The sequence below is a fragment of the Cydia splendana genome, chromosome 17 (assembly GCF_910591565.1).
Source record: "Cydia splendana chromosome 17, ilCydSple1.2, whole genome shotgun sequence".
Lineage (NCBI taxonomy): Eukaryota > Metazoa > Arthropoda > Insecta > Lepidoptera > Tortricidae > Cydia > Cydia splendana.
The window spans coordinates 5,924,059-5,937,242 of NC_085976.1; the positions used below are offsets into that span (position 1 = coordinate 5,924,059).

The 13,184-nt window shown below is 37.2% G+C and overlaps 1 protein-coding gene across 1 annotated transcript; it reads left to right on the forward strand.

Moving 5' to 3' along the window:
- The first annotated feature begins 2,596 nt into the window (after nt 1-2,596).
- On the forward strand, nt 2,597-12,581 carry LOC134798654 (alpha-tocopherol transfer protein-like). Its single transcript, XM_063771022.1, has 6 exons — nt 2,597-2,733; nt 5,200-5,359; nt 6,302-6,557; nt 7,110-7,220; nt 11,242-11,378; nt 12,426-12,581. The coding sequence occupies exons 1-6, from the start codon at nt 2,646-2,648 to the stop codon at nt 12,550-12,552; spliced, it is 879 nt and encodes a 292-aa protein (XP_063627092.1). The 5' UTR covers nt 2,597-2,645; the 3' UTR covers nt 12,553-12,581.
- Nucleotides 12,582-13,184: the final 603 nt, after the last annotated feature.

Sequence of the window (13,184 nt, forward strand, 5' to 3'; positions counted from 1 at the left end):
ATTAGGTATATATCGTAAACTGTATAAAAATTTATTGCATAACGTAAGAAAATTTATCTATGGGAATCATCGACATTATATGTAAATAGATGAAGCCATATTACTCAAAGGTTGATTATCTATTTACGTGGCTACGTATAAATAAGAAGATTAAAAGCGGATTACTTTCTATTCTATGGAAATTTCCATGCACGCTCACACTCACAGCGTCCAGTTATGGCCCTGGAGTGCAACTCCAAACCCGCTATTAACCGCGTTACTATAGTAGACCCAAACCAAACGGACGACCGGGGTCGTAAATCCTCTCAATCACGCTCGCATGGTTGAAGGTGGAGTGAGAGAGATAGAGATATAATCCAAGTCGTCCGTTTGGTTTGGGTCTACTATAAAGCCGACCACTGACTAACAGGCCGCCAGACGATATCGGCCTGTCAGTTAGAACAAAAATTTGACAGTTCCGAACAACTGACCGGCCGATATCGCCCGGCGGACTGTTAGTCAGTGGTCGGCTTAACATGTTTTATCAATATACCTACCATTGCACCATTGCATTTAGCATTGAAATTTACTTTCTATGGAAATTTCCATTCCGTGCAGTACCTATACAATTTTACGCCGTTTATAACTCGTTATTATACCTATGTAAAAATCGATTGGATAGGGTTACAGACTATAAATTGAACTAGACGTAGTAAATCCGTGTCATTTCGATGGGTTCAAAATTCTTCCTGTCAGATATTTGTTGCGGGTTAGTTTGACCAAAAGAACATGAAAATGTAGTTTATTCGCTGAAAAATTTCAGGTTCCCTTTGTAGTTTGTTTTAAATTGTAATTCGTCAATTTCATGAATGCGATATAGGCACACTAAAAATGAAAAAAGTGACTACTTTTCTGCCTCATAGCGGCCGCTCGCGTAAATGTAATAGGTACCTAAACTTAAGGTTAGCGGACTGGTAAATACGAAAATCTGTTAAATATTGTTACAAAACCAAATAATGCAGGTACATGCAAAATCACATATTATTTCTGATTTCAATACTTCCAATAACACTTGACATCATTCCGATTTTCGTCACACTTTTGATATTTGACAGGCAATCCTGTACATTCTAGACCTGTGATTGAAAATATAAAGTTTAGTACACTTTGCCACGTCAAAATCAGTGCAGATTTAGCTCGGTCTGACTATAGCATATATTATATTATTTATAAATGTGAGGCTGTTTAATTGTTAGCATACTTGTAGCATTGTTATACAGAGTGCATTTACATTCGGGTCAGGTACAAGGTCTCATGTCTGATGACGCACCACACTCCTTGAACTCGAGTTGTGATACTTGCGATGTTAAATTACGCTCAAGGACTTTAATTGATGAGGCATTTTTATAGCAACAACACCAATCTTGACACATTTAAGAAAAAATTTGGAGTATTTTTGATATTGCACTGATACCTGTAAAAATTTAACCGCTTTGCGCGTTAACCGTTAAATGTCCTATTCGTCTTTTATGTTTTCGATTTGTTTAATGAAATATACTGCAATTGGTTTCAACATAATTAACAAATTAAAACGATGTTCTTTTAAACCAGATATAAATTAATGAAACTTCAAACTGCAGCTCTATGCCTCTTGTTTATGACACCTAAAATTATACAACTAGGTTCTTAAAACTGATGTTAAATACATATTTAGACCTTCTGGTAGTTGATCGCTGATTGACCTGATTGTACCTACATAATGCACTTTTTCATCTGATCGCTGTCGCAATGTCTACCACATTTACGGTCGTAACTGTATTTATTTTTATTGCTATGCAGTTAGCATAGATGATATTCTAGTTAATCTCAGTATATTGTTTCTACTGTCTCAGCAAATATTCTTTGTAGGTTATGTTAATAACGGAAGTGTGAAGGTAACAATGATAAGTACTTAAGTACATGTCTAAAGATAATAATTATACTGTAAGTAGCTAAAGTACCTAATAATGTATTCAAAATCGGGACGTGCAAGTGCTAACACTCTAAGTTTATTTAATTTGATTTCAACCGGATAAAATATTAGTTCGGTCAACATTTAAGTTTCCTTAACCGGAATATTTGTCTGGGTCGTCGTGTACTTAGAGCCAATATTTGAGCCAGCGAAGTAACCTTCCAACCTAACATCTGCGCATAGAGTAACAATTAGGGCTCCAAGCTCCAATGTCGTCATTACTTGTATAGCCGTAGCCATGATGACAATTTATCGACAAACACCAATCGAAGAGTAATTTCTCTAATAAATAATTAATAATTTAGCCTATATACGTCTCACTGCTGGACACAGGCCTTCTCTCACGAGAGGCTTTGGGCTATATTCCCCACGCTGGCCCAATACGGGTTGGGGACTTCACATACACCTTTCAATTTCTTCGCGGATGTATGCAGTTTTCTTCACGATGTTTTCCTTCACCAAAAAGCTAGTGGTAAATATCAAATGATATTCCATACATAAGTTCCGAAAAACTCATTGGTACGTGCCAGGATTTGAACCCGCGACCTCCGGATTGAAAGTCGGACGTCAGATCCACTTCGGCCACCACCGCTTCTGCAGAAATATATCTGTATTTTTTTCGTATAATCTTCAATATTGTGTTTATAATTTCAGGATGCCGGACCAAGAGTTTGACCATGAGAGGGATCTCCTCGCGTTTAAAGACTGGCTTGTGAAGCAGCCCCATCTACCTCACGAAGTCGGTAAGAAATATTTCATAAATTTTAATTAAATACATATTTCCTAAATTTAAGTAATAAGGTAAGGTGGGATAAAGTAAGACTATCACTTGTATGGAATCCTCATACTGTTTGTCTTACCCCAAGCAATATAAACTATGTTCGTCTTACGATAACGTTATGTTAATCATAACAGTTGACGTAAGCACATTAGGACAGACAAGCTTAAGTGCGTTCACCTGCAAGACCGCGAGTGTTGAGTAAATGTCAGAATATATTTCACATTTATTTTATTGACTCTTTCAATTTCCTCCGGTAAGTACTTACTTATCTAGAAAATAGTGTCAATCTCGATTTTGCTTAGCTACGGCAATGCCGAAAGGAAGGGTTATGATTTTAGCAGTGCACCTCTGTACAAAATAGTGGCATTTTAGAGTATCTTGAGTAAATAATTTCTAAAAATAGGATATAGACAGTCACGGTTTGTCGTGGGAGGCACTATAACAGCGTCATGCAAGCAAACAAACCAAGTAGTCGGTTAAAAATCAACAACAAAATCCGAATGTGAATGGGCCACTCTACGAGGAAAAACATCGTACATATACATACCTACATGTATAAGAGTATTATATTTTCTGATGATGAGAGATGGCTATGTAGATTAGTAAAGCTTAGATTAAAAATAATGGGCAAGATACTAAATTCAAATTTATACACTATTGTACCTATGTATATTTTTCATTGGGTTTTCCAGTTTTATAAGAATTTCTGCCAGGAAATAAAGAAATTTTTTTTTAGTTCCTATTGAGTAAATTATTCAGTTAATTTTGAATTAAGTAGGTACCTAGTGTTCATTAAATTAATGCAGAATAATATAATAAACACAATTTCAATATGATTGATCTAAAGTTTTGGTTTTTCTTTGTTTTCCATTTTCTCATTGACTGCTATATTGCACACCACTGTAGATATAGTCATGTAAGTGCCGGTAAACAATAAAGGCTTCTTTTGCATTTGCTGATAAAAAACGGAGGTTGTATATGAAAAAGTCCATCCGGTTTAAGTTTTTAAACTTATTAGGTGCCTACTTGCAAAATGTACAGTCAACTTGTAGGTACCTATGTAGGATCTAGGGACTTTATTTTTTATGTAAATAACTAAACTAAATTCTCCGAGACTACGGGGACTACGCCATCCTTGAAACGTCAGAGGTAAATGTAAAACTTAATTGTACGCTATTAAGTTTCATTTTAGTCAATATTTTGATTAAAATGGGACTCAATCACGTAATAAATGAATGTGCGACAAAAACGACATAAGGTATGGCATAAATATCGATATAAATTTTCAGACAAACATGAAATACCTATTGAACAGAAATTACCTATATTACATATTTAATTGCACAAATGGGTCTACCGCGATATAATTTCATTGTTTTTACCTATATTAATTGACCCCAGAGGCCCAGACAATAACTCCAAGCTTATAACCTGCGTCATAGGGAGAACATATAATAACAATTTCTTTCGATATGACTTACCTACTGTGTTAAATGCATGACTCAATCGACAATGATGAGATGTTGTCATCGAAAACACAATTCACCAACCAACTTTATTGTAATGACGGAAGGTCTCATATTATGCTCAGTAATTAGGTAAGTGTTTTGGAATTGCGAAGATGTTTCTATCGAAACTTAAGTGTTTATTGCTTTGTCAATTAAGGTAGGGACGGAAAGAATAATGTTTTCGATGTTATGTGTTAATAGTTTAGAGATGTATTGTTAATTATCAAATTTTATGATCCATGCATGCAATTTGCGAATTATTATGGCATCAGTATGCTGTTTTAATAATAGGTAGGTTGAAATGTACCAATAATGTTAAAATAAAATACTAAAAGTACCTATACACACACCTACACTTTAAACTGCTAATTTATGCAATAAATATAAGTAGGTATGTGAGACAAAACAAACAAAACATTCATTTTGTGATTTAGCTTTAGCCTTGTTACATTGTAAACAAATAGGTTAAGTACTATTCCATTTTCGACGCTTTACAAAGTCACTTTTATGTCATATCCATACTAAATGCATTAAGACAAATATGTATTTTATATGTAAAATATGATACTAACGTACAGTGGCGTTCAAAAGTGCATGGATAGAGGTCGACCGTAATGCCTTAATATTACGGTTGAAATGAAGATGCACTTTTGAACGCCAGTGTACATAACATGCACTTATGGCTATGACTACAGACTGCAATTTATATAAAATGATAAATTTCCATGTCTTAATTTTAAGCAATATCTCATTAATTTTTTTGTAAAACTTAAGTCCTCAGAACAACACAAAACAATAGTGCAGCTGACTTTTATTAAGGACGCGGTCACATCATATAACGATTCAGCTATGACATAACCTAATCGCCTAAGGCATGAACAGTTCAGGCCCTTAAGTATACAATTATTTCTCCCTTCCAGACGAGATCCTGCTCCGCCGTTTCCTACACAGCTGCCGCTACAGCATCGAGCGGGCGAAGCGCACCCTCGACCTGTTCTTCACCATCCGCTCCAATGCCCCTGAGCTGTTCTGTAAAAGAGACCCTTGGGCACCAGAGATAAGACGCGTCTTTGAAATTACGTAAGTTTTAGCTTGAGAGCATTTGGTTTAGGAAGTTTCCATAAAGGTATAGGTAGGTATAAATCGTAAAAGTATAAAACTTTGCCCTTTAACATAACTTTGCCCACCGCGTTATGTCATAGGGCAATGTTTTATATTTTCACGGTAGGTCATAAAGTTTGAAACGGCTCTATACGTCACGGCACCTTCACCTCTACAAGCGTACACCCTTTTCCTGTGATCTTGACCCTTTTTACATTGAGAAACTTGTGTTAATATTTTCTGTGCCATGTAGGTACAGCGAGCTGTAAAATTGCTTGGATATATTATGAATGAATTGATATATTTTGCGGCCCTTGTTAACGTCAGATAATATTACCTACAGGCAATTCGCATGCCTGTGAAAACGCCTGCCGAGGATACAATGTCATGAACGATATTAAGTATTTACGTTTTTGCCTTCATCAAGGCCTTGATAATTCCGCCAATGTCGAGGTTGAATAAACACAGCCAGCATGATGACTTCACTGCGATGCGTTGAAGTGGTAGTTTGATATTTGTTTTATCGACAAACAGAAAACTTCACACATAAAGATCAAATTTATGCTCGTTATGCTAACCGGTGTCATTGGTTATATAAAAAATAAATAAAAATAAATTTATTTCAGATATTTTAGCTTTACTTTCACTGTGCATTCGCACAAACAATAATAGGTACTTATGCTCCCGTCAAATTTGGTTTAAGTACAAACTGCGAATATTCAGGTTAGCATGCTTTTAAAAATAATTCGCCAGGTTTTGCTTCTGAAGTCTTCTTATCCTGGAATATTTGTTGTCAATCTGTTTCTTAACCCACTTAGACCCATCACCCAACTGATTACAGCAGATAGAAAATTAGTTGAACACCCAAAATTTATCAGCTTACCTGCAGTTGTAACAATAGTTTTATTTATATCTTCACAGAGACCTGTTGCCTCTTCCCAATAAAACAAAAGAAAACTACCGGATTTTCATCTACCGCCTCAACAACCCCGACCTGGACCTGTTCACGTTCGTGGACGCCGTGAAGACATTCTTCATGCTGGCTGACACCAGGCTGACGGAAGAGGATGATATTCCGGCTGGAGAAATACCAATATTCGACGCCGCCAACGTCTCCTTGAAGTTCATCGGCAAAGTGAACTTGTCTGTGCTACGGAAATATATGATGTACACACAAGTGAGTTGAAACTGCTACAGTCTGTGCGGGTTTCATATTTTTAATCTGATAAAGCCGTACATCGTACTTAACAAAACATCTTCGACGTGCATCGGTGTTAGATGAACAGTGGTAATTTAGAGTAGTGGTATTACTTCCAGTTACCAGTTCCAGTTAGTAGATACCTACCTATGTTAATACGTTACCTTATCATAAATGTTTAAATTTACACTGCGAAAATTTCAAAGTTTTTACAGTTCTTAAAGAAAATACCAAAATATACATTTATGCCCACTCTGATCTATGTAGTTAGTATGTATAGTATGTATGAGACTAAAAGTTTAACTAGACTAAATATTGTATGTAGGTAGTCTAACTAGTATATTGGAATTTCAATCAGTTGAATCGTCTTGAACCTACTAAAAGTTCCCTTTTACAAAATTTACAAGAACTCCTTAAGTTTATCCCCTGCAGCTGCAATATTGCATGTTTACGTATTTGTATTTCCATGTTGGAATAAGATATCATGTAGACATTTTCATCTAGTAACTGTTTATATCTGTTGATTTTCAGGAAGCAATGCCCATCAGACTGAAGCAGGTCCACGTGATCAACGCTCCGTCCTACATCAATAAGATTCACGCACTCTGCAAACCCTTCCTCAAGGCGGAGGTCGCTAAATTGGTGAGTTTTCAACATGGCATGATCAAGGTGGTAGCATAACTTCAGTGTTTCCTATACGCCGAAATAGTGGTAGGTAGTGACATTTTATAGACCGTTCAATATTATTCTTCAGTAAATGTACTTGGCAACAGCACAGTACAAGTCAAACTTCTAAAACAAAACTTTAGGCCGTTGTTAATAGTGACATTATATTTTGACATCACATTGTTAGGTACCTAGGTATGGTGTATGGTATTCTACCTACTACTTTACTAAAGGTCAAATTAAAGAATATGACCGTAACGTCCCAGGTAGGTAAACCATAACTTTGTTCTTTGTAGTGTATTGTATGTGTATTGTAATTGATGATGTCCCATACAACCATTTCCAGTCGCCGTTACGACGCGGTGTTGACACATCTTGTGTCGACACCGCCTGTTTCGGTCACAATTCCAGTCGCAGAGTCGTCGCCGTGTCGACACAGTTACCAGAAATGGGGAAGGGTCGACACATGACACAAAGTGACATAAAGTGTGGTCGCCGTGTGCACACATTGTTTCGGGTTTGCGACTACTTTATGCCAAAATCATTCGTTCATTCGTTCATTTTGTTCCTGTCAAATGGAAACTGTCAGATGGAAAAATACTTAAATAAAAATAAGTGACATTAATACGCCATCTCTAAAACGGATTACAAGACGTAATTATATATTGTTTGCATTTATATTACAATAGGACTTAAATTATTATGGGGAATTAAACTGCTCGAGTGATTTGATAAACTAAGTGTAATATAATCAACGCGCCACCACATTGTTTTAGTTTAGCCGGAAATTAAATTGTTTACTTCTCAGTGCCTGTGTTCATAACTATATTATTTGAAGCATTTTTAGTACTTCGATGCGTATACTATACTTAAATAACAGAAATAACGCTTTACATACTACGAAACTTGTTAATTATGATGTATAAATATGGTTTAAGGCTGAGAAATATTGCAGTCACAAAGTAGTTGCAATGTTTCGACTTTGTGTCGACTCTGTGTTGACACATGACACGCGCTGTCAAAAGTAATAACAAAGTTACTGGTATGTTACTGGATTTGCAAAATGGCTCCTTGTGTTGATTTGTTTTCAGATATTCTCAAAGTGTAAAAATTCCGTGGTCAGAGATGGGCATTAATCGATTAACTGTTTATTCGACTAATTAATGGAATAAAAAAAGTTAATTCTCAAATTTTAATCGCGATTAGTTTAGTCGACTTAACATAGATTGAAATTGAATTAATCTGAATATTAATCGAATAAATTATCGATTAAATCTCGATTGAAAGTTGACAGGGGGCCATTTTTGTACGTAAAAATAATAGAAATGTCTTGCATGCAGATGGTAGCAAAACACTTTGTCATAAAAGTCGAGATGGGTGTCGATATATAGGTTTTAGGGAGTGCCGATTTCGAAAATAATGACCATTTTGGAATCCGAAATGGCGGCCATGCACTGTGTCATAAAAGTCGTCATGGATGTCGTTTTATACGTTTTAGGGGGCCCCAATTTTGAAAATGATGACCATTTTGAAATCCAAAATGGCGGCCATGCACTATGTCATAAAAGTCGTCATGGGTGTCGTTTTATAGGTTTTGGGGGGCGCAGATTTAGAAAATGATAACCATTTTGGATTCCACTTTTATGACAAAATACGTAGCCGCCATCTTGGATTATAAAATGATCATCGTTTTCGAATTCTGCACTCCCTAAAACCTATAAATCGACATCCGTGACGACGCAAGTTATCTTTATTTTCAGATCTAACTAATTGCTACAGAATACAAAGGACAAAAAAGAAGCGAGGAGGTAATGAAACAAGCAAAAATACAGATGATTCCTCGACGCAATTGGGTGATTCTTAAATTGTGTCCAGATTTTTTTTGTCATAAAAGTTTTTATTTTTCACATATTACTCTCACAAGTTCCGTGACATTTAGACCTTGTAATTTTTTAAGTAAATGTTTTTGTTTATCTATGAGGATCTCACTAGAATAGTATAATCAAGGTATGTTTATATTTGATGAATGAAATAGTAACGCAAAAAAGAAATATATTTGTGTCTTATATTCCTGCCGAAGACTTTTATTTTACCTTTTCCTTCTACACAAGTTTGGCCAAGTAATAAGAATTTAGGGCTCTCAATTTTATTTTGACTTCTACAACAGTAAAGCTACGAGGCCATGTTTGGTATCGTTTTCGTATAAATTCGCAGTACCAAATTTAGTTAAGGTATCACATTGACACCATTCCGAAGTAAAAACATATAAACTTATTAAAATACTTTCTTTTAAACTCCTCTTCACGCTTAAACTGCTGAACAGTTTTAATTTAAATTTGGTACACATATATTTTGAGTCCCGAGACAGGATATAATAAGTTATCTCAAAAATCATCCTTTAAAGGTGTGTAATGAGGTGTAGGGGGGAATTCAGAATTGACTTCTTGAAGTTAATACTGTTTAAGTTTAGGTTTGAAGTCATGTTTTTTCATCATTTTTAACTAAATCAAAGATGTAGACCATCCCAAATTTCATATAAATCGGTTCAGCGGTTATTGATTTCCCGTACAAATTTCCACGCCACTTTTCACACCTTCAAAAGATGATTTTGGTTATAAGATCTATCCTATGTCCTATTCCGGGACGCAAACTATTTCTATACCAAATTTCAACGAAATCGGTTCAGCGGTTATTGATTTCCCGTACAAATTTCCACGCCACTTTTCACACCTTCAAAAGATGATTTTGGTTATAAGATCTATCCTATGTCCTGTTCCGGGACGCAAACTATTTCTATACCAAATTTCAACGAAATCGGTTCAGCGGTTAAGCGTCAAGAAGAGTTTCAAAAAACCGGCCAAGTGCGAGTCGGACTCGCGTATTAAGGGTTCCGTACATTAAGTCCGACTCGCGCTTGACTGCACATTTCTAATAGGTTTTCCTGTCGTCTATAGGTAAAGAACTATTTTGTGTATTCAGACGGACATACATACAGACGCACGAGTGATCCTATAAGGGTTCCGTTTTTTCCTTTTGAGGTACGGAACCCTAAAAAGATTTATTTTTATTTTGTGGAATGGTGTCAATGTGATATCTTAAATGGATTCAGCACCCCAGATTTATACGAAAACGATACCAAACACGGCCTAGCACCTTCACTGATATAGATATATATCAAGATAAAATTGAGAGCCCTAAATAAACTTTCCAGAGCGGATATCTCAAAAACTATTCAACATATCGAAAAAATTGACTGAATAAACTTGTAACAAATTAAATTAACTTTCATTTTGTATAAGTGGCCATGTCGCTGAGATGCATAGTTTCCGAGATATAATCGAAAAACGGGAAAATGGGACCTTCAAAGCCCCCTCTCTCCCCCCCGCTCAAGGGCTACGGCCGGGGACTTTTGATATGTTCACCTCCTAACTTGTCAAACCGAGTTACGGAGTCAAAAATTGTGTTCCGAGCATTTCCCTCTACAACTTTTAGAGCATTCGTTGCCTGACCTAAGTAGCTTATTGAATTTCTTTAAAAACTTTTCTGTAAAAGGTTGACGGGTGTTGGGTGTTTATATGGTTTCGGTCGATTATTATCATTTGCATTGCCCATGATGACTTACTAGAATTACGAGCACACGAGACACTAATAGTATGTAGTTTGACAAACCCTGGTTTTCAAGAGGTATTTTATATTGACATTTGCTGTCACAAATTTGCTGTCAGATTTAGTCGCAAACCGCACGCAAAGTGCACACAAATGTGTCGACACCTTGTTACGGAAAAGTGTAGACACGGCGACGACACTTTGTTTCGAAACAATTCTAGACACATTGTGTGGACTCTGTTACGACACATCTGACATTTAGTTACCACTTTGTGATTCTGCGACTGGAATGGTTATATGGGGTTACAGCCAAACAAGCAATACGATGTTTTATTTAAATGCAATACGATGAAAACACTGAATGTTAATGTAAATACATTGTGCTTTTCAGATAAAGTTCCACGAACCAAAGACAGAGACACTCTACAAGGACATCCCACGGGAGCTGCTGCCAGAGGAGTTCGGCGGCAACGCGGGCACCATCGAGCAGATCAAGAGACACTGGATCAAAAAGATTGAGGCCAAGAGGTAAACATTTTTGTCTCTTCAGACAAAGGTTCAAGGGAAGTCGGAGACCATAAAGGCATGCCATGGGAGCTGCTGCTGTAGGAATGAGGTTTCAACGCGGGCACCATCGAGCAGATCAAGAGACAATGGATCAAAAAGATTGAGGCCAAGAGGTAAACATTTTTGTCTCTTCAGACAAAGTTTCAAGGGAAGTCGGAGACCCTCTATAAAGACTTGCCATGGGAGCTGCTGCTGGAGAAGTTCGGCGGCAACGCGGGCACAATCAAGCAGATCAAGAGACACTGGATCAAAAAGATTGAGGCCAAGAGGTAAACATTTTTGTCTCTTCAGACAAAGTTTCAAGGGAAGTCGGAGACTCTCTATAAAGACTTGCCATGGGAGCTGCCGCTGGGGAAGTTCGGCGGCAACGCGGGCACATTCGAGCAGATCAAAAGACACTGGATCAAAAAGATTGAAGCCAAGAGGTAAACATTTTTGTCTCTTCAGACAAAGTTTCAAGGGAAGTCGGACACCCTCTATAAAGACGCCATGGGAGCTGATGCTGGAGAAGTTCGGTGGCAACGCGGGCACAATCGAGCAGATCAAGAGACACTGGATCAAAAAGATTGAGGCCAAGAGGTAAATAGCATTATCTCTTCAGCATTTCAAAAACCGAATTCAGAGTCTAAAAATAAAATCAAGCGATGGAGAAAGAAGGTTAAGGTCAAGAGTAATATAAATCTCCTCAAACCAAGATCTTGAACTGAAGTAGGATATCCTCTACAAGCTGCTGATCGGTGGGAATGCAGGCAACATCGAATGGATCAAGCGACATTAAGTAGATCAAGAAGTTTACTGCCAATAAGTAAACAATAGATGATGTTTTCCTTACCTTTTCCGTCAATGCAGTAATAGTGTCATCAACGCCAAGCCACAAATTGCACGTAAAAAGTATAACATATCAAGTCGTGGCGTGTGGGGCACGAAATGTACTGACTTTATATCAAGTCAATGGCGGCGAAAAGGTTAATTAGAGCCAAAAATTATACATTGTCCCTCTTGTTTCAGAGATTGGTTCCTGACCAACGACCAGCGGTGGGCGGTGGACGAATCCTCGAGACCCTCCAGCTGCAAGGAGACCGCAGACAAAGTCAAAGACCTACCCGGCTCCTTCAGGACGTTAGCTTTAGATTGATATACCATCCAAATACTGGATGATGGTAACTACAAGTAATTACAGTACAAATACAACCTAACATGCAGTTCCGTAGTATTCAGAATTAGAGAAAAAACCGGTCAAGTGCGAGACGGAATCGCGCACGAAGGGTTCCGTACCATTACGCATAAAACGACAAAAAAATCACGTTTGTTGTATGGGAGCCCCACTTAAATATTTATTTTATTTTGTTTTTAGTACCTATTTGTTGTTATAGCGGCAACATAAATATATGATATATAAATATACTGTGAAAATTTCAACTGTCTAGCTATCACGGTTCTCGAGTTACAGCCTGTTGACAGACAGACGGACAGCGGAGTCTTAGTAATAGGGTCCCGTTTTTACCCTTTGGGTACGGAACCCTAAAAAGGGGGAGAGGAAAGATTAAAGATTGCGGGCGTGAGATTAACGCGTTACTTTGACATTTATGTTTTAAGTAAAAATGCCTGATTAATAGAATACATCTTCATATATTTTGTCTAATTCTGGATACAACTAAAGTTAGAATTTCCTTTTTAATATGTCGCGTGCTAAGCCCCCTCCAGACTATGCGCGTGAATCGCGGGCGAAGCCGCGAACGTGAGTGTGGAGTCGATTTCGCTGTCTGC